This window comes from Myotis davidii, unplaced genomic scaffold (assembly GCF_000327345.1).
Source record: "Myotis davidii unplaced genomic scaffold, ASM32734v1 scaffold199, whole genome shotgun sequence".
NCBI classification, from domain to species: domain Eukaryota; kingdom Metazoa; phylum Chordata; class Mammalia; order Chiroptera; family Vespertilionidae; genus Myotis; species Myotis davidii.
In genome coordinates, this window is record NW_006290680.1 from 2,320,171 (window position 1) to 2,342,348 (window position 22,178).

Sequence of the window (22,178 nt, forward strand, 5' to 3'; positions counted from 1 at the left end):
TTGTAGATGCCACCTGTGCACTAAGGGGTCCTGTCTTCTAAGGGCCTCTTCCTGGTCAGTGGTATGGCCAGAGGAAGGTCTGGGAGGGCAAAATAGTTTCCCCCAAAGCTGCACTCTAGCTGCAGACAGCATGTCTTTGGGCCACTGGCAGCCACGGAAAAGAATCCAGGCTTTCAGAGTAAAAAAATTGGTTCACACTCTGACTCCATCGTTTCTTGGCTAGTTGGCCTGGAAAGAGTCATGGAAATACCCTGACACTCAGGGCTCATCCGGAAAATGGGGATAATAATAGGCAAATGAGGAGCGAGATGGTGTAAGTTCAGGGCCTGACGCGCACCCAGCACTCAGTGAATGTTAGTTTTCTTCCCTTTCCCCGTCTCTCTGATAAATGCTCTATTAGGCCAGCACACCCGACAAAGCCTTATCTGAAAATATGTTCGAGATCCGTGCTCCTGCCGGGTTTCAGGGATCGGCCAGCAATCCATTTCATGGATAACATCATCCTTTACCAGGGAAACATTAAAAATTAACCCAGAGGACTTCATATTTTTCTGCTGGGAGCGAAGCTGCTATGGTTACCAGATAAAGCACAGACTGAGCTAGAATACAGATAAGGACCTTTTCTTTTTCTTTTTTTGTAAGAAAGGCAAAGGCCCCCGTGATGGCTCACCGGAGAACTGCCCTGCGGACAAAGAGAATACGATCAGCCTCAGAGCTGGCTTGGCGGAAGGCCTGTGACTCCAGGCAGCATCTAACCTACTAAGTGGAGGCCAGGAGCATGTTTGATCCTTGCTTGGACGAGGCAGTCAGGGAGAGGCAGCCATGACAAGTGGAAGACAAATCTAGGAGAAATTGGAAGTGCAAGTGCACCCCCAGGCTCCACATTTTGCCACACACACACACACAAACATATATACATATGTACATATGCACACACCTTGACTTTGGAATGCTCTAAGCCCGTGGTTGGCAAACGGCGGCTCGCGAGCCACATGGGGCTCTTTGGCCCCTTGAGTGTGGCTCAACCTTGGCTGCACATTAGAATTACCTGGGAATTTTTAAAAATCCTGATTTCTGGGCCTCATCCTCTGGAAATTCTTTCTTTGTTACTAATGTTGTGGCCCCACCCCATAACAAAGAAACAGGAGACAGGGCCCCTATCAGACTAGTCATGCCCCCTCCATGCTCCCTTTGCTGCCTCCCAGCACACTGACTGTGTGCCTACGAGGTGCCACCCTCATTCTTGCCTCTGCACAGGAGTGGTCTGGGAACCTGCCTGGGCGCTCCTGCAGGGCAGAACCTAGGTCTTCACCGCCTTGTGCTCCCAGGGCCCACAAGGCCTGGCACGTCCAGTGTTTCCAGCACTGAACTCAAGGTGGAGAGTCGGCCTGTCGGCAGCAGGAGGGGGACTAGGCAGGCTGTGGCGTCGTGGGAGCCACTTTAAGCTTTTGGTCAGTTCTTTCCAGACTCTTTATGGGAGCAAAAGAGCCAAGAGCACAGCTTATACATGGGTTTGGACAAGAGCCTTCGGGGGAGCAAAGGTACTTGGGGCCAGTAAGATCAAACGCAAGGAGAGAATGCCCGGGGAGGTTGGCCAGGGCCCTGCGTCCAGCCACCTCCACCTGGGGGAGGCTTTCCCCCGGAGGCCAGCAGGAGCGCGCCCCGGAGGCTCAGCTTACGTCCATCAGGGCCGCGTTGATGTAGTTGCTGGATTCTCCGTCCACCGAGATGAGAAAGGGCAGGCAGCGGTCGAGAGGCAGGACATCCATGCTCCGGTTCTTATCGTGGTTCCGAGGCAGGAGCCCGATGCTGCAGTCCTCGGGCCGGATGTGGGGTGTCACGATGTTGAGGGTCTGTGGGCGCAAAGGTGGACAGACAGACACAGCTCAGCTGCTCGCTGGAAACCGAGGGGCAGTGATGTGCAAAGTCAGCCTCCCCCCATCTCCATCCTCCCAGCTGGGCACTTGGTGCCTTTCCCGGGATGGATTTTCTTCTGTGGTGATTCTATCATCTGCTGGCCTCTCCAGCCCTGTGCCACGCTGCCAGGGCTCAGGGGCTCCGACACAGCGCCCACCTCCTGCCAACCATCTGAGCTAAGCTGCTCATCTCAGCCAGCGCTGCACTAAAGGGCGGGCCAGCCAGGAGGCCTTAAGGTGAGGATGGAGTTAGGGAACCTCTAATGAGGGTTAAATATCTCGTAAAGTGTCATCGAATGGGGGACATAGTTTTTCCAGCATGCCTCTCAGAGGGAAAGTAGAGAATAGAGATGCCTGGGTGAGCTGCGCAGGGTGGGTGAGACCCCGGGGGGGTGGGGGTGGGGCGCATGGCTTGTGCTCTGCAGAGTAAGTCTTGCATGTACAGGGCCGGCGCTGAGCTGCCCAGCCAATGACTCGCTGTGCCCATACCTGAAATTCGTCTTTGATCTGGCTGGAGTTGGTCTGGGGGTCCAGCCTGCTGATGTTGTAGTAGAGGGAGCGGAACTCACACACGGGGATGGCGGTGTTGCCGCAGAGGCACGCTTCCAGGATGGCATCGTGCACAAACACGTACTGCTCCTGCAGCGGGAACAGGGCCCCGGTCAGAGCAGCGCTGGGACTTTGATGCCCACACTGCATGCTGTGGCTGTGGGGAGGGGCGTGACCGAAATCGCAGAATCGCTACTTTCCATCCTAGAACCGGAAGGCCCAAGTTTCCATGTTTTTTGGTGGCTGCCTGAGCTACAATGACTCTTGTCCCTTGTGAGACTGAACAGCACAGTCACTGGTAAAAGTCAGACATGTGGACGTGCTGCAGCAGGTACCCTTGGTGTCTTGCCTGTGTCCCCTCAGCGGTCACCGTGACCTGCTGGAGGCTGCTGATGCAAGTGCCTGGCATTCAGGCCGAGGGCTTTTCCTGGTCCCAGGGGCACCCCTGAGCTGCGTGCAGTGTGAGCCCGAGGGCGGAGAGTTAATGCCCCAGGAAGGAGCCTCCAGCGATGCCAGGTGGAGAGTAGGGGGACGAAGACCTAGGTCCCCCTCTCCTCGGTGGGTCAATGTGCTCCCCACTATCTCAGAGCCCCCATGGCTGGTTCCAGGTGTACATGGTGTCAGAGAACTTGGCACACACCTTACCAAGGTCCGGAAGCTTGCGTTCTCCCCACCCCCACTCTCAGTGTGCCTAGGGATCCCTCCCACTAATCCACTTGCCCTCAACCGCTAGTCTCAGGGGCTGCTCCTAAAACATGTGACCCCCTGTGCCATCTCAGCTCTCTGCACCTCGCGGTTCTCCTGGGCACCACCCCCGCTTCTATGCCTCAATGTCTCACTTCCTCTGGAAAGTCTTCTCTAAATTCACCAGGAGGAAGTTGGCGCTGTAACTTCCTTCACAAAGGTTTGCTGAGTGACTGTTTTCTGCAGAACTTGGCCCAGCTCTTTATATGAAATGCTTATCCGGATGCATAAAGATGATGTATTTGAATGTGCGTCTCCCCCACTAGACAGCAAGGACCACAATGTGTCCAATGAGAGCCAGCCGTCCGCATGCCTGCACCTGGGGCCAGAGGAGGCCTCTTGGCTTAGCAGCCTCACCCAGAAGCTGGGACTGCCCGTGGGAGCTGGCTCAGAGCCCACAGCAGGGCCCTACATGGACAAGCCTGCCAGCGGGGGCCTCCCTGCAGAGCCAGCAGCACCTGACCAAGCCCAAACCGTGGGCAGCTTCCCTCTGCAGGGCTGACGACGGAAGCAGCTCTGTCCCATGCTGCCTGTCCTGGCTCCCACAGCCTCGCTCAGACAGAAGAGGGCAGTTACAGGAATAACAAACCAAGGCTCCAAGGAGTAGGGGCAGCTGAAGAGGCTGCCTGGCGAGAAAGTGTGATTCAGGGGGAAGAGCATGCCCAGAGGTCACACCAGCCCGAGCTCTACCATGATCTGGCTATGGGAGACTTTGGGGACACAGTTGCTCAGTTTTTCCATCTGTAAGTGGGGGTGCAAATAGGATTTACCCCATAGAGTTGTTGTGAGGAGCAGAAACAATTTCCCGAATGCAAAGAACCTAGCATGATGCTTGGCACATAGTACGTGCTCCACAATAATGATGAGCCCCTCCCAGTTCCCTGGGTCTTGGGCTCAATAACTGGACAGAGGGGTGCCTGAAGGCCTGCTTCACCTCAAAGGCAGGGACTGTGTGTTCTCAGTAAGTTCACTGATTAAGCCATTCCGGCAGTGACTGAAGCAATGCTGGGCACAGAGTAGGCACTCAGTATATGCTAGTCCTTCCCTATCTCTTCTCTCTCTCACCCAAGTCGGCGATGCTATTCATTCAGTCCCTGAGCAGATGGGCTCAGAGATGGGGAACTCGCCACCACTCCTCATTGCTGAAAATCTCTGAACTGTGGGACACTGGGGTTGGCAGGGGTGCCCTAGCTTCAATGATGGTCTCACCACAGCAAGCCACCTACTCACTCACTGCCTTTTCTCTCACTCCCAGGTCCCTTTCTATAGGATGCCACCACCCACACTTCTCCTTGGCCAGGACTGCAGGTGGCCGGCTGGCTCAGGCCCCAGGACCCAGGACCCACCTCCGTCTGCACAAGGTTGACCCTCTGGGCTCGGAGCTCCCGCACACAGTTGAAGATGTCCACCACCCCTTCGTTCTCAGCCATGTCGAGCATGGTGTCAATGGCGATGAAGCAGCCGGTCCGCCCAGCCCCGGCGCTGGAAGAAAGGACAGGGTCTGTGTCAGGGACCGTGGGGCGGGACCAGCCCTGGGAGGCTCCTCACACTCAGCCCTGTCACCAGGACCCTGCAGAGGTGTGCGTTGCGAACGTCAGAACTGGGAGATTCCGATCAAACTGCAAGCCCAGTTCTCTCTTTTATAAAATGGGAGAATACTATTTGCTTTTGGGGCTATTTTGTCAAGATTGGCTTATTTTTGTTGAATGCATTTAGCAAACACTCACTTGGCACTTGCAAAGTACCAGGCATTTGTCTAAGTATTTCACCAATGCTACTTATTAATAATTCTCTTATGAGGTTGTTAGGAAGTTTCTCACCCCATTTCACAGGTGAGAAAACTGAGGCACAGGGCGCTTACATTGTGTGATGTCACACAGCCGGCTGGTGTTGCAGCTGGGACTTAACCCAGGCAGTCTAGCTCCAGAGTCTGTGCTCTGCCACTTCCTTCTTAATAACAGTCATTGCACATACTCATGCTTAAACACACACATGTACATGCTTACACTCACGTATGCATAGTTTCCTCACCTGATGGTCAAAGATAACCCATCTAAAAGGTACCTAGCACACTGCGGATGCCTAATAAACATGTTCCCCAACTCTCTCCCTCCATATCACCCTTTCTTTTATCTTCTTCAATAAATGGGTTGATAGATGGAAGCCAGGAAGGAGAGGAGGGAAATCGGAGAGCAGGTGAGTGAGAGGGCAGAAACCAGCTCTTCGGCACTGTCCCAAAGGCAGAGACTGAGTCCCAGCCCTGGGTTTGGCTCCCCCTGCACCTGCTCCCCTGGATCATGAGGCAGTGCCCCCAGGAACTCAAAGAGCTGACGCCCTGAGAGCCTGGTCTGGTATCAGGTCTCCTGATCCACACTCGATTCTGATGGCTGGTGGCTTCCTTAGGAGAATCTCAGACCAAGCACAAAATGGCAAATAATAATAATAATAATAGTAGTAATAATAATAATAATAATAATTAATGATAATAAAAAATCAAGGAGACCCCATGGACCACGGCTGCCCTCCCCAGATCGGTGCTGGGTTCCAAAGTCATGGTGGTGAGTGGAGGCCACTGTAACGTTTGCCTTAGAGCAGAGGTCCTCAAACTTTTTAAACAGGGGGCCAGTTCATTGTCCCTCAGACATTCCACATATGCACACTGCGGGCCTGGGACGAGTCGGCTGCTAAGCAGGACAGGCAGCGGCAGCAAAAACACCCGGTGGGCCGGATAAATGTTTTCGGTGGGCCGCATGTGGCCCGCGGGCCGTAGTTTGAGGACCCCTGCCTTAGAGGCACACAGTTTTGGAAGCGAAGGCCAGACTGCCAGGGAGGCCGCCACGGCTGCGTTTTCGTCTGGCTTCCCTCATGGACGAGTGTCTTTGACTCACAATGTGGAAATGAAAGGAACACAAAGAGGAAGAACGATGGGCCGTAAGGAGAGCGATGCTGGCTGAGCGTGAATCCAAGCAGGACAGGGAGTAGGACCGTCGCCAACAACGATGGGAGAGCAAAGCCCTGGAAACGCATCCTCGATCCGGAAAGTAGCCCGTGGGAAGCAGTCTCCACTCAGGGCACAATGCCACGGTTTGAATGAACTTCCCTACAGCACTCCATCCCCCACCGATCCAGATCCCTCAGACCAGACGTGGGGGCTGGCCCTCGTGGTCTAAGAGCCACCCCAGCCAGGTCTTCTCTGAAGTCTCACCCTGGACCTGTTTGAGGGGAAAGAACTAACCTGACTCGATTTTGGACCTTGGATCCCTCACTAGTGAACAGCTGCCTGGCGCCCATGAGCTCAGTTTTCTTCCACGTACAACACACCTCCGGGCAGGGTTCTCTGGGAACCGAGCTGTGTTGATTTCAGCATCAGGCAGCAATTAAGCCCATGCTATTGGGGGTCAGAACCCTGGGGATCAAATTCTTACTCTGCCACTTCCTAGCTGCGTGACCTTGGGTAGATGATCCAACCGCTCCGAGCGTCAATACCCTCATCTTTAAAATGAGGCTGAAAATAAAATAGACCCACCATCTAGCGTTAATAGCACAATACATGTAAATTGCATGAAATTATGTTGAAAAAGCATAATCCATGTAAATTGCTTTGCCCTTCGCCTGGCTACATAGCAATTTCTCAGTGAACGGTTGCTACTTATATTCACGAATATTTATTGAGCACCTATTAGGTGGGCATTAGAGGCTGGGTTTGGGAGTGGGGACATGAGGATGAGTGAGACATGGCTCCCGTCCTGCAGGATGAGTGGGCTGGAGTGGGGGCAGCAGTAGGAGGCAGAGAATGTCCGGAATCCTCTCTGGCACCTCGTATATGTTGGCCACCCATTCGATCTTCAGAAGCGCCTCAGGGGCAGGGCCAGTCTGCACAGGGGCATTAAGGTGACTGGCTGTGGAGACAAGACCTCGTGCAGGGAGGACCTGTAACTGTTTGCCATGGTCTCCCTTGCCCAGCTCCGGCTGCGCTTTGGGGCATAGGACTTGAGGGCTAACATTCTGTTGTCATTGGATTGTAAAGAGATGGTAAGCGGAGACTATATGTAAAGCTCTCAGAGAGCCCAGGGTGTGTGATGCGTATGACCTCCTAACCCTCAATGGCCTCATCTGTGAAATGTGATTTCTAATTCTCACCTCTGCGTGGCGGGCAGGGGCCATGATGCTATGTGAGGAAGGGCTGCCTCTGAGACATCCTCCTTGACTTGTCCCTGACTGACGGGGCTGTGCCAGGCCAGGGCCGAGATAGCCTGCCTGCAGGGCCTGAAGGACGGGCTGGCCCAAAGTCACGCTGGAAAAGAGAGTCCCTGGGAAGGAGGCGGGGAGGGTGCAGGCCAGCCAGCTCTCAGGTTTGGACGCCCACTCTCCTCCAATTCTTCAAGTCCTTGACACAGTGCTCCATCTCCATTTAGGAGGATTCAAAGATGTGCTAGTCATTCCCAATGTGACTTCCCAGGTCGGAGCTGAAAATATCTCTTTTCTACAATAAGGTGAAACCTGGCGCTGTCCATTTTCTCTCTATTAGGGACCCTGCAGACTGGAAATTGATTTTTAAAATAATAGAAATGAAAAGAAGCCACTTCCTCTGAGACACTCCGCTCCCACTTCACAGAGCTGAGGGCAAGCGTCTGGAGGAAAGCAGGCTAGATGTCCCAGCTCGGTACACCTGTATGACCCAGGCCAAGTGTCTACCTGCTCGGTACTTCAGTGTTCTTATCTGTAAAATGGGAACGATAATGGTGCCCACCTGTCAGTGTCGGGTGAGAAGTAAGTTAAATAATGTCGGTAAAGGGCACATATAGAAGATGCTGTCTTGCCCTGGCCAGTTTGGCTCAGTGGATGGAGCGTCAGCCTGCGGACTGAAGGGTCCCAGGTTCGATTCCGGTCAAGGGCACATGCCAGGGTTGTGGGCTCCATAACAATGAGTGCTACCGCCACTCCTATTGTTCTTCTGAGACCTCAGGACCTGGGCCTTATCAGAAAGCACTGGGCACAGTGGACAGACAGGGGCCATGGACAAGATGGTGTCTCCCTCCCCGAGAGCAGATCTTTCAAGCGGGGGCGGCTGGGGGACTTTCACTTACCTGCAGTGAACCACGATGGGCCCGGCTTCGGGGGGGTTGAGGAACTTGACTTGGCGGACAAAGCCCAGGAGGCCAGTGGCATAGCAGGGGACGCCGTGGTCGGGCCAGCTGGTGAAGTGGAAGAGGCGGAGCTCCCGGATCTCGTGGTAGCCTTTCTGAGGAGAGAATGGGCCTCTGTTCCTGCAGCTGCTGCCCCCATACACCCTAGCCAGTGCCATGGGGCGCCACGGCTGCGGCACCGAGGAACCAGTCTCCTGCTGTTGGGGAGGCAAGGCCCTCAAAGGGTTAACAGGTGCCCCTGCACAGAGGGTCTGTGGTCTGCCACATCTGGGAGCTTGGGAAGTAAAGTGAAAGTGATTGCAGTACTGCAGGACTTGTCAGAGCCTTTAGTGTGCTAATATTCATCTGGCTCCCCAAGGGGGTGTATTGTGACACCCCAGAGTTGCCCAAGGACCTTCTTTTGACAAGTGTTGCATGGAACTTGTATCCAGCAGAACAGATTCAGAGAAATGTTGGCCTTAAACACCAAGTTCAAATCATTTCCTGTGGAATATGAGGTCTTTCAGTGATTAGGTCTGGGGTCCTTCAGTTCCCAGTCCTGTCTATGACAGTTTCCGTGGCTTTAAAATAAATTAGCAGGCTTGTAATCAATTAGATTATTATTTAGAATGATAAGATATTGAACAAGTAAAAGTGGAGCTTCTCTGACGGATGGGTGTGTGTGAGTGTGTGTGTGGGGAGAGGGGGGGCAGGCTAGAGCTCCGCTTGGTTTCCCTTCTCCTCTCACCACCCCTCACACAGACACCTCCAGTCCAAGTGACGTTCCATGACTATTCTATGGTCAGGCCATACCTCTGAGCCTTTGCTTATGCAGTGCCCCTACCTACTGTTTCCACTTAGCAGTCTCCTGCAGATATCTGGATAGCACTGAATAGGAAGCATGTCCAATTGTTCATTCTTCCAGTTAAAGAATATTCTCTGAGGGTTATCTGTGCCCGACCACTAGGAAGGTGTAAATAAAAGCCTCTGTCCCTGGAACAGCTCATGATCTAGTCAGGGAGGTAGACTCCCAAATGGATAATTCTATTAAAGTACAAAAGGAGTGTCAGCTAACCCCTTCTGGGGAGAGGAGAAATCAGAGAAGGCTTCCTGGAGGAGGTGATGCCTGAACTGTATCTTGAAACATACTGATACTGAAAATAATGGCTAACATTTATTAATCATAGACTAGGTGCCTGGCACTCTCTGAACCCTTCCATGTATTAATTCACTGAATTGTCATACCAATCCTCATACTGTTCTCTCTTTTTTTTATGGATGAAGAAATTGAGGCTAAACAAGGTTAAGTAACAGGCCCAAGGTCACACAACTAGTAAATTGTGAAGTTGCAATCTGAACCCTGGCTGTTGGCTCCAGTCTGAACTCCTAGGCATTGTGACACACTGATGCCTGCGTGTGACCTGGTGAAGAGATGGAGATGGATTCCTAGGCAGAGAGGCAGCGCAGGCAAAGCATGGGGACAGGACTTTGCACGATATGTGCACCGAATCGCAAACAGCCCAGGGCAACTCCCGAGGAAAGTGGAAGACAGGCGAGGGCATACAGCAGGACTGGATCTTGGAAGGCCTGGAATTCTACTTGAAGGCCTTTAGACTTTGTCCCAGAAGCGCTGGGGAGCACTAGGGAGGTTGCCCAGATGGTGGCACAAAGAGGCATCAGACTTGCATTTTGGGAGGATCACGCCAGCTACTTTGTGGAGGCTGGATTTGGCTGGGTGTGTTGGAGGGCTGTGTAGAGGGCACTGTTGATGCCCACCCAGATCCCCTTTCCTGGGCCAGGGTACCTCCTGGCTACTCTGAGTGTGGGCTCCAGACAGCTCAGAGTAACCCACTTATTCAGAGAATTGCTCTCAACCCAAAAGGAGCCACCTCCCCTGGCTGGGGTGAAACTTAGAGTGACCAATTGACTCTGATGGTCTTCCCAGGACTGAGGGGTTTCCCAGGAAATGGCACTCCCAGTGCTAAATTCAGGAGGGTCCTGGGCAAACCAGGATGATGGGCTACCCTAATGGGGTACCAAGGCCTCTTGCCCAAGGATGGGATCATCTCTGTGGTGCAGTTCATGCCCCCGAGCTCCCGGTGGGACCAGGCTGAGGCTAGGCTCCAGCTGAGACCAACACCCTCACTGGCTCCTTCCCTGCCTGCCTCGCCTGCCTCCCTCCCTCCCCTTCTCAGCACACCATCAAGGGAACCCGAATCCTATCCTCAGGCTCTGCTTCTTGGAAACTCAAACTGCAACACAGCAAGGCCAAAGGCAGGAAGCCCTGCTCAGAGGCTGCTGCAGAGAAAGAGCTGAAGTGGGAGAAGAGAAAACAGCTTCAGGAATACTTGGAGTTTTTCTCTCCATCCTCTGAGGCCAGGGGTCAACTCTAAGCCACGGTTTATGCTCCGGAGGCCCCTGTAAATCAGGCTAGTCTTCCCCTCCTCTCTTCTGCTTCCCTTCCTCCCTTACAAGTTTCTCTCCAGAGTGGTCCCTAGATAAACCATGTGCATCCGAATCCTTGTCTCAGGCCCTGCTTCTAAAGGACCCGATCTAAGACCACATCGAGGTACCTGTGGTCCTCCTTCCAGTGGGGGCGCTGCAGGGAGCAACCTGTATGTCCAGTACTCAGCTGTGCACACAGGACCGGCACGGTGCAAGGGGCCAGCTTTGGTGCTCAGGAGGACTTGTCAAACCCAGATGGCATGGCTCTCAAGGCACTGAAGTCCCCGGTGCTTCTGCATCGCCAGGCCTGTGGCCACTGGACCCTGAATGCTGCTGCTTTTGGAAAGTGGCACTGGGGTGGAGTGGAGTGACCATGAGCTTCCAGTCAGGGGCTCATGCATGAATCCTGGTCTGGCCGCCCTGCAGCTGGGCCACTTTGCACAACTGACTTCAACACTCTGCCTAATTTTTTCATCTATAAAATGGGAGTAATCATCAGACCTACCTCAAGGGGTTGTTGGAGGATTACATGAGTTCATTTATGCAGCGCAGTTAGAAAAGCACCTGCTTAGTGAGTGCTCACTAAATGGTAGCCATCACTACAATAGTTATATAATAACAACGGTTCTGTAATACTTAAATCATAAATAGGAATAATAATTTTCAATCCAATTCCTGTTCTCAAGCTCCTGCCACCCTGGCCTCCTTTCAGTGCCTAGACCAGCATTTCTCAATCCCAACGCTGTTGGCAATTGGGGCTGGGCTATCCTGTGCATTGCAGGATGTTCATCAGCATCTCTGGCCTCACCCCCTGGAGGCCAGTAGCTCCCCTCCTTCCTCTGTTTTGACAACTGAAAATTGCCGAAGGTCCCCCATGGGACAAAACCACCCTGAGGTGAGAACCACAGGCCTAGAACATGCCAGAAAAGTCCACCCCCCTCATTATTTGCTTAATAATGGCTCCTCCTCCAGGCAGCCCTCTCTGACCACCTCATCCCCCCATCTCCACTCGTGGCATGTTGCTTTCGTGGCTTTTATCACAACGTGCCATTATTACTTTTCTTAGTCTGATGAATGCTGTCCATCCCTCTCGCCGGAGGTGGGATCCTCTGGAGCAGGAGCTACATCTAACTCAATCGCCAATCTGTCCCTGGGACCAAGCACGGGATGGGTGCAGAGTGGACCTCAGTCACTGTGTGTCCTGAATGAATAGACCAGCTGGCTTACCTAGTGGACAGGCTGCCCACAGCCATAGGGACGCTTACCTTCTGGACCGTGAAGGTGCGTATGACGTATTCTGCCAGGGGCTCTGTTTCAATCAGGGTGACTTTAATGTCGCCGTAGACCTCCGTGTCATCCGGCCAGTATCGCACACACTTCACCTGCGAGGAAGGACAGAGACGAGGACAGGTGAGCAGGTGGCTGGGTGCGAGCAGCCGCCTCACCTGGCTTTCCCGTTCAATTAAACCCAAAGGTGACTTTGGTGACATTTCGGTCGGAAGGGTCGGCTGGCCAGGGGTTGGCAACGTGCACGGGGCCAAGCTCACTCCCAGAGGAATTGGAGCCCTTAGGAATAATGGTAGTACCTTCTTTTGCAGAGCTCCGTATCATTTTCAAATCCATTATCAAATAGATCTAGGCAAGCTAGGCAGATGGAATTCCCTGTGTTACAGATGAAATTAATATCCAAGTTTGGAGGTTTTGGTGGCTTGTCCTAGGTCACGTGGCCAGTTTTCTACCTTTGGCTGAATGGTCTGTCAGGCTGGGGCAGCTGATACCAGCAGAGCAGAGATGAGAATAAAAGGAGGGAAACAGTGAAGAGGGAAAGCAGAAGTGGTCGGAGAGGAACATCACTCTTCAGAGCGGGTAACCGGGGGCTGTGAGGACAAGGCTCTCTGTTGGGGAAGGATGGAAGGTGCTGGGCTCAAAGGGAGGACGCTGCCACTGCTCTCTGCTACCAACAAGCCATTCCCACATATGACTGAGTCAGATTCCACAGGAAGAACAAGAGATCATGGTTTTCCCCTTAAAAGAACAAAAGCATTACCATTCCGGGGGACGCCGCGCGGCCTAGAGTGGCATTTCCCACAGTGTGTTCCGCTGGGTGCTAATAGGTGTTAGGTAAAAAACAAGAAAACAAAAACAAACAGAAAAGGTTTTGTGGTCAAATGAGTTTGGGAAATGCTGGATTAAACAAAGATAAACAGGCTGTTTTGCTACAGGACTACTCAGCTGGCTTAATGGACTAATGCTAATGTTTTCTTTTCTTTTCTTCTTCTTCTGTTTGACTCTCCAAAAGGGGGCAAAGAGTATGGAGCATTTCCCAAACGTATTTAACCATGGAACCCTCTTCTCACTAAGCATCCTGCAGACTAGCATCCCATGGAACCCACTTAGGGAAACGCTGGTAGAGCGCAACAGGCTTTGGAGGCAAATGGGTGCATTGCATGATGCTAACACTCAGTAGCTGTGCAGCTTCCAGAAAGGGCTGAGACCTCTCTGAGCCTCAGCTTCTGTTAATGATGATAGCTATCCTGACTGAGTGCTGACAATGTCTCACACTGTCCTCTGCAAACACTTTCCTGCATTATTGTAATAGCATCACTATAACCATATAGATATCATTATTCCCATATTACAGATGAGGAATCAGAAGCACAGGGAGGCTTAGAAAGTTGCCCCAGGTCAACAGTTAGGAAGGGATGGAGCCAGGATGCAAAGCCAGGGCACCTGAATAATTGCCAGCAGAAGATCTGGTACCGCACTTGGCTCCTGGCAGGAGTTCCATTAGAGAGGGCTCTACTGCCCCCTTCCCAAATCCAAATGAGCTTCACGATTCACCCCTCCAGGGAACCTGTCTTCGATGTGGGATGCGTTACAGAACAGGCTGGAATTTGCCTCTGGGTTCTTAGTCCTGGGATGGCATTTGTCCGCAGTAGGCACAGCCTGGGCCTCAGTCCCTGGGGAGCAGTCCTGGGTGGGGGCACCATGAGCACTAGAGTGAGAGTGGAGTTGTAGACCCTGTCCTGGGTCTGGCGGGGTGACGTCAGGGTAGTTACTCCATCCCTTTCCTCACCTGTAAACTGGGGAATGGACTAGACAAGAGTGGGCTCAAGGATCCAATCTCTCCTGGCTCTGAACTCCTAGGAAGACACAAGACGCCCACAGCCCTTTCCTGGGTTATGACTCACAGCCCAGATCGCCCTTCCCCGCTATCTCGGAGGCCGGGACCCTATGGAACAAAAACTTACCTCCCCCCTCTTTCGTCAGCCCTCTGAACTCTAGTGTGTGTGCACCCTGCCGTGAACCCTGCAGCCCGCCCGCCCACACGCCACAGTTTACCAAGGTGGCAGCCGCCCGCTGGGCACAGCCTCCCATTTCTGAGCCCTAGGAGTAGCTGAGGACCACACAGGGGAGGGTGAGAGAGAGCAGAGCGAGAAACCAAGGCCTGAACCCCAAAGAAGGTGGAGGTTGAGAGGTCAGAAGCAAAAGGTCAAATGCTGCTGAGAGGTTGAGTACAATGAGAAGAGAGAAGTGGCTGCTGGATCTGTCCCCATGAAGGATGTTGGTGATTGACAGCATCGCTGTGGATGGGATGGAGGAGGAGCTACGCTGGAGCGGGCAGAAGAGAGCCGAGTGCAGACACGGAGCCTGCGTACCAGTCTTTAGAGTTTGGCAGAAAGGGAGGAACAAGAGCATCCTTCCTGTTCGCCTGTTTCACAGTGTTAAGGGGGAAGGCACTCAGGAGGTTTGCATGCAAACACCTAGCAATTAGAGAGTTACTTTCCAAGTGAGGGGGGCCTTGAGAAAATTCCTGAACAGAATCTGTGATTCAATGCCCTGTGGTCGCCTTGGAAGGGCAAGAATCACTTCCTCCTTCATATTAGGCTGAGCCAAAGAATTGGCCGATATTCTACCTTTTGGGGTCAACAAAAACAGTCATTTTTCCGGTTCAACCTGACAATAGAGAGAAGAATGAGATGGTTGTAGACACAAGTAGGTACAAGCTTTGTGATGTGAAGATGGCAGCGTTCACGTCTGATGCCTTACATTTCCTCAGACTCTATGAGATGACGTTGTCCTCGGAGAGCGAGGGTGGAGAGAGGAATGAGGGGTCTGAGGGAAAAGGACGTTCTTAGGGTGTGAAACAGAAGTGAGGATTTCTCCCTCCTAGGAGGCTGGGAGGTGAGATTTGGCACAGGAGGCATCTGGCACACCACATGAACAGACACATGCTCTGGTGTGCGCCGCCAGCACCCTCTAGCCAGGTCACTGCAGGAGGGGCTTACCCTGCCCACTTCCACGAGGTTCGTGACCATGACGATGCTGGCCGAGTTCTCCTGCCAGATCATTCTCCAGAAGTCCTTTACAGTCTCCTGCATCGGACCTGCCAACAGAGAAGGTGACGACAGGGTCAAAGGTCACAAGTGTCAGGAAGCAGCCAGGAGGCCGACCCTTCTGGCTGCTCAGCCCTGACTCCACATGGGTGAGTGACAGCGAGGCCAGAGAATCCTCGCGGGGGCACCCAAGTAGCTGGGACTGGGGCCTGAGGTGTGGGAGGTCAGAGCATGGATAAGAAACCCACATTCCAAGCAGGCAAGGTCTGTGGCTCCCCCGGGAGTGCTACCACCTTCTCTCCTCCTCCCTCACTCATCCTCCTGCTCAGCCCCTTTCCACCAGCCCCTGACCCTGACCCATCACCTTATCTATCTAATAACAGAGCTCAGTGGAGTTTTCCTAAAAATTGGGCTCCAGACCTCAATGAGACACTGGGGTAGAGGGGCGGTGCTGGGAGCCAGATGCTGAGAGCGCAAAGAAAAGATGCCGACTGTGAGCATTGGTCTGAAGCTCAGACAGAAGGGGGAAGTAGCCAAGGAGTGGGAGACAGGAAGGAGAATCCAAAGCCATTTCCTTGGAAAATCCTCCTTCAACATTCTGGGCTTTCATTGTTTTTAAAATTACAAGAGCAATATATGTATTGGATATAAAAGTTTGAGTGAGATACACACACACACACACACACACACACACACACACACACACACACTAGAGGCCCAGTGTACAAAGTCCATGCACTGGTAGGGTCCCTAGTGGCTGCCGGCTGTTGGCTGGGTACTCCCTCCGGTCTCCCGGCCCACCCTGACCCCTGGTCGAACTCCTGGACTACCTCCCCAGTTGAGGGGACAATTTGCATACTACACTTTTATTATACAAGCATATATCTATTAACAAGCATCACATCTATAATTTCTATTGTATGGATTTTCCCAAGCCCTTAATAATTCTTACCAAGCAGGATATTTCTCATAGCTGCATAATATTTCATAATAGGGAACTATCACACCTTAACCAATCTACCAGTCGTTGGGCACTTAAGACTTTTCCCTTGTTTCCTGTTCTGGATAACACCATGAAGAGTATCTTCATATACAAGTCACTGTCCACATATGCAGCACCCACAGGATTTCCTCCCAGAAGGTCTGAGAGGTACGATGGGTTGTCAGCCTTCTGATCACACTGCCAGGTTGCTCTCTAGCCAGTTGGCTGCTCCCTTCTTCTGGGCTCACCCCCACCAAGGAGACAAGGCACCATCGGGTCTGCTTCTGGGTGGTGGATATCAGGGGCACCCCTGAGCCTGATGCTTGAGGTCCGTCCTGCCTGACCATGTCCTGGTGCCACCTCCTTCCTCTCACTCGGGCCCCTCCCACGGTAGCTGAACTTGTCACCTCCTTCCTCCCCAATCAAACATTAGAGCCTCCAGACCTCCAGAGGCTCTCCAGCCTGACCCTGTGCAACTTCTTCCCTGGCAGAAGCTCATTTATTTCCTCAGTAAAGGGCGAGGGCCCTTTAGAGGGAAAGGAGGGCACTTACCTTGAGTCGCAATGTAGTGCCGAGGTCGATGGTAGCCCTGGGTAACAGAGAAAATCACAGTGAAGGGCCTCCCGCCAAGCTTGCAAACAGCAGTAATTATCCTTTCCAAGACACGGCTTCCTCATAGGCAAAATGGGAATAGCATTAGCCATTTCCCAGAGAAGTGGCAGAGATGAAATGAGATAATGCATACAAAGTGCTTAGTAAATCACCGAATGTTCGCTATCACTATATGACTATAGCTGGGAGGTGCCCATACAGGCTTGCCTTGGAGCCAGTGGACAGGGAGCAACATTAGGTGGGCATTACTTATGCCCATGCACCCAGAAAGAGGTGGAAAAGAAATTTTGGGATTTCTGTGGGACATCAACCACCAAAAAGTTTTTCCTGGGCCATGATTATGTGCAGAACCCTGCATGAGGCCCTGTAGGGCCCCTGGGAGAAGAAAATAATTGCATTCGTGGCTCCTTGCATTAGAGACAATTAGAAAAACAACACTGGAACAGATGCTACACGGCCTCCCTGTGCGACATGGCTGGGCTTGGAATCGCAGTCCTGCTCATTGGGAGGACCCCGCATAGGTGTGACCCAGAGGATGACAAAGCCACTTTTTGATCCCAAGATTTCCCTGTATCTTACAGAGGGGTCCCCTAGGCCCTGCAGGGTTCTGGTGGGGGTGACTCTGCTGCCCCATAATCCTGATAGTTGGAGAAGAGGTTGAAGATGACTTTCTCTTTGGCCTGGACATGGCACACATGGAGGATCCTCTCTCTTTTACAGAAAAGAAGCGTATCATATTGGGGAAAAGTTCAAGTCTCGGAGGCAGATCTGCATTTAGCACATAGCACTGAATGTAATTAGCATTTATTGACTGAATAAACGAGTTAGTGAATGAATAAATTTAAGAAAACACACATGTGAATTATGGAGTCTGCTGGTGGAGAGGCTGTTGACAGTCCTGAAGACCACTTTCCCTTACGGATAGCCATCTCAGGAGATGCAGATTCCTACAGTTTGATGAACACCTATTTCTGTCTTAAGCTTTGGTGGCCAGACTTTCTGTCCTGCTGAGGAAGAGGAGCTGCCTCAAGACCGCCTTCTTCAGGACTGAGCCAGACTTGCCATCTGTGTGGCTTATGGTGAAATAGACGCGGCATCGTTGAGGTTCTGGATCTGCTTTCTGATCCAAAGACTAGTTTCTGAGTCCTCCGCATTTCTCTACCTGTCTTCCACCTGCTCCATAAATATTTACTTAGGGCCTTCTAATCACTGGTAATGCTTGGGTTGACCGTCAGTACAACCCAAGGCCAATGTCATGACCAGAACTGTGGGACTGACCACCAGTAATCACGGCCCCTTCTTACGTCTGTGTTTGAGTGGGACTATCTTCTTAGCGAGGCTGGCAGCTTCTTGAGGACAAACACTGCCTCCTAAGTGAAAAAAAGAATCCCACAGAGCCCAGTACAGCATGAAACTCTGAGCAATGCCCAACAAACAAGCTGCTGAGAGGACAGCGAGGAGGTAGCACAGCGCTGTGATTATGCACACAGACCCTGGACCTAACTGCCTGGGTTTGAATCCCGGCTGTGTCCCGTCCACGCTGTGTGGTCTGGGGCAAGTTACTTAGCCTCCTTGGGCCTCAGCTGATTTTTTTGCCGTTCAGTGGAGATAACAGCATTTACATTATAGTGTTGCTGTTAGGATGAAATGACTTAATAGACAACAGTTCCTCTGTGCCAGGCACTATTCTAAGATTTAACATAGAGGTCTTTGTTACTGTTGTTATTTTATAGTTTGTGTGCAAACATTTATCGAGTGTCTATCACAACTAAAAGTCAGTGTTGGCCCCTAGGGAGGCCCTGAGCTGGTAAGCCCTCCTCCCCTCCCCTCTGTTCTGCTCTGCCTATTAATGCAGGGACTGGCCTCTTCTTGGGACATGAGAGGTAGGAAGGCAGGTGACAGGTGCAAAGAGCTATCTCTCCCTCCAAGTCAAGGTGGACAGAGTTTCCCAGGCTCACAGGGAGAACTCAACTCTAGGAGTGTTCTTGAGTAGGTTTGGGAATGGAAAATAGTACCTGAGAGTGTGGAAAGATGTGGTTTCTCAGTCTACCTTCTTCTTACTTCTTATAGTCCTCATCCTCCCTGACCTGAGCCATGGCACCAGCCTCTTGCTGGCCTCCCTGCCTCCAGTCTGGCCCCACAGCCCATCTGCTTCCCGCCAGAGTGAATTCCCAATGCGCATCTGATTAGATTACTTCCCACAGAAAAGCTGCAGCGGCTCCCACTGCCTGCACAGTAATGTCCAAATGCCTTTGCCTGGGACTAGTCATCTGTCTCCATCCTCGTCCCCGGCTTCACTTCCTCTTGCCCCTCTCTGTCCCCTTCCACAGCCCCTCCTGCCTGTGTCCCAGCTTCCCACACTGCACTTCAAATGAGACCTCCCGCCTCCTGAGAGGCCCTGCAGGGCTCTGTATGTGCCCAGTTACCACACTCCCAACATGCACTGCGTTACGCTTTCTGTGCTCCCCCCCTCCTCCCCCGGGCCATGGGACAGGCCACCAGAGCCGGGTGCAGTTTTCAGCCAAGGCTGGTTGGTGGCATACAGGCATGAATGTCTCTGAGGTGAGGTTGGTCACTCTACTGGATGCACCAGCCAGAAGACAAAAGACCCCGTGGCGGAAACTGACGCAGAAGACCCTGATGCGCTTGAAAGTCGATGGGATAAATTCTGAGCAAGAAATTCACGTTACCATTGTGGGGTTAGGTGACTTGGGTTCCTAGTGTGTTCACTCATTTGTCCTCTCGGTCATTCGATATTCAGTCAACAGGTGTTAACTGAGCACCTACTACCATGGACAAGGCCCTGGAAATACAACAGTGAGCCAGATGGAGGTGGACTCTGCTTCTGAGCAGCTTACCGGCAGCAACACACTGGGGTAGGGGAAGGGGTGGGGCTTGTGGAGTTCCCATGGGGAACTGATTTAGCTAAGAAGGCAGGGAAGTGTCCTCTGAGGCGGCCTGGTAAGCCCAGCTTGGGCATCTCAGCATCACTGCTATTCCCGTTTCATCCCCGTAGCCATACCCCCGGTTTTCCTGCCGCTGCCCCTGGGCTCACCGGCTGTCTTGCTCTTCTTCAGAACAATCACGTTTCTATCTGGAGGCCTTAGCAATGGCCATGCCCTGTGCCTGCTGTGTCTGTCCCCAAACAGCTGAGCACTTGCTCTCTCTCTCACCCAGGCTTCTGCTGGCTGCCCATCACCTCCCCAGAGAAGCCTTCCTGCCCATCCTGTCAGCCTCTTTCTGCTGTCTCTACTTTCCTTCTTTTCAGAGCACGTATCACCACACGGCACAATGTTCTGTGTTTATTGACATCCTTATTGTCTGTTTCCCCCGTGGAATGAGAGCGCCAATGGGCAGGGCTGTGTCCGGCTTTGCTCACGGCTGTGCCAGCCCAGAGGGTCTGCCTGGGCCACCAGCCTTGATAAATGCACAGTGAGTGCGTGCCTTCCCATGCTGCGTGTGAGCAGAGAGATGCTGCCTGGCCTCCAAGAACCCATACGGTCCCCAAAGAGAAAACATTCTAACCACGAGCGAGACTCCAGTAGTGCTGATGAAAGGAAATGAACTGCTCCACGGGGGCTCCTCTGGGGACCTGCCGAGAGCTGGACAGAAGACTTCCTAGCCTTAAAAGAACTTGGAGTTCATTGAAGCCCCACCTATACAGCACGCAGACCGCCTGCCAACCAGCACCGGGCCGGCCTGCATCTGTCTGTGAGCAATGGGAAAGAGGTTTGCATCCAAAACACATTCATCTCACTCTGCACTCGTGCATCTGTTACTTGCTGGGGACCCAGATATGATACTCACTTCCAGGCAGGTAATTTATAACAGATTCAAGTGGCCAGCACATTCTCAGGTGTGCAAACATCGCGGCCAGCGGGATGGTTCCGGCTGCAGCAGAACCCTGGCCTCCGGAGGCACAGAGAGGGCCAGCCCATTCTGCTCATTGTCCATATTGAGTCGGTTTAATGGATTGTCCAGATCCCATTGTGGATAAGTGGTCCTAGTGCGGGCATTGGGAGAACTGGGAGGATTTGGCTGGAGTGGAGACCAGGACAGAGAGGCGAGGACAAGAGAGCGGTCTTGAGCAGCGATTGCCAACCTTTTGGACCTCACTGGGCCACCAGTGATCCACGGACCACCGGTTGGCGACCGCTGGTCTAGAGTATCGACTTGGCAGGAATACCCACAGAAACCCTAGGAGGTTTAGCTTTGCTGGAGTGTATAGCAGGTTCACAGTGAACGGGACTTTTCTGGCCTCTGGCCTTGGGGACACTACACCCCACCCAGTGGGTCCCCCTCAATCCTGTTCCACCCTTATTAACCTCTCCTTTGAGTGAACCTCTGTTTCCCAGGGGGACCCTGACAGACAGACACCTTACATGAATTATCATGTTCTTGTGGAGGGACATGACTATCCCATGTTATAGATATCAGAACAAGTAATAATTTACCCTAGACAGAACACTAGTAAGCAGAACTGCCGGGGTCCAATGGGCCCTATGAGGGCTGAATTCATGACTTTGGTCTGTGAGCCCTTGACTTTAACACTGAGACCCGCACAGAGCCCAGCAGCACATATTAAGACAGCATCTCGCAGAGGCTGCCTGGCTGTCTGCACACCCTGCTCCTTAGGGAGGGAGAGGGCAGTGGTGTGTCCTGGGCAGGCAGAGAATGGATTCTAGCTGTGTGACCTTCAGCAAGGCTCTTAACCTCAGCCCTGGCTGCTTTTCTTCCTGGCCTACAGAATGCATTGCAATGACAGGGTCTGGGAGAAATGGGAGATGCTATTAGTATTGACACTGCAGAGATTTGCTTCCCTTTACAACAATTTCATTTGTTGCCTATAACCACCAAAGTGCACTTTGGCTCTAACTACAGTCAGATGCTCACCTGACTTTGGATGGAGTGTCTATCTGGAAAAGTGATTTCTGCTGGAGGTTACCACTCACATGACTCAGGCCTGCAGACCCCACATGGGCCATGGCCCTCAAGGCTAACACATCCACTCAACTGCAGACAAGACCCCACATGGGCCATGGCCCTTGAGGCTAACACATCCACTCAACTGCAGACAAGGTCAAGGGGAAATGGAAAGGACCGACTCAGTCTGGTTCAGCACACACAGGAGGGGCAGTGGGAAGAGCCCTGGACTTGGAGCCATTCGGGTCTGGTTCCTTGCCTAGTCCTGCTGCTGACCAGCTGCATGGCCTTGGACAAGCTTTGCAATCTCTGCTTTCCTATCTGGAGAATGGGGTGGCTGCCTACCTTGGCGAGCTATTGAGAGGTCCCAATAAACTGACTCACTTAAACCACCCACCACAGGGCTCAGGAGCGACTCATGTAGCACCTCTGGCTCTTGTCATTGCCTTTCTGTTGTTACTAAAGCCTGCAGGGTGTGGAGGGGGAGGCACCCCTGACTCAGACTCCTGCTCCCTCCTCCCTCACCTCCTAGCAGTGTGATCCT

At 52.6% G+C, this 22,178-nt stretch overlaps 1 protein-coding gene across 1 annotated transcript in view; it reads right to left on the reverse strand.

Annotated features, from left to right (window-relative positions):
- The window catches only part of PTPRT (protein tyrosine phosphatase, receptor type T), a 720,009-nt gene that overhangs the window by 26,675 nt on the left and 671,156 nt on the right, over window positions 1-22,178 (reverse strand). Inside the window, exons 20-27 of the mRNA XM_015563947.1 lie at window positions 16,652-16,688; window positions 15,070-15,167; window positions 12,828-12,887; window positions 12,046-12,162; window positions 8,297-8,451; window positions 4,556-4,691; window positions 2,406-2,555; window positions 1,680-1,853 (exon numbers count right to left, since the gene is read on the reverse strand). Of these exons, the coding sequence (XP_015419433.1) occupies window positions 1,680-1,853; window positions 2,406-2,555; window positions 4,556-4,691; window positions 8,297-8,451; window positions 12,046-12,162; window positions 12,828-12,887; window positions 15,070-15,167; window positions 16,652-16,688 (927 nt within the window). The remainder of the gene's footprint in view (window positions 1-1,679; window positions 1,854-2,405; window positions 2,556-4,555; window positions 4,692-8,296; window positions 8,452-12,045; window positions 12,163-12,827; window positions 12,888-15,069; window positions 15,168-16,651; window positions 16,689-22,178) is intronic.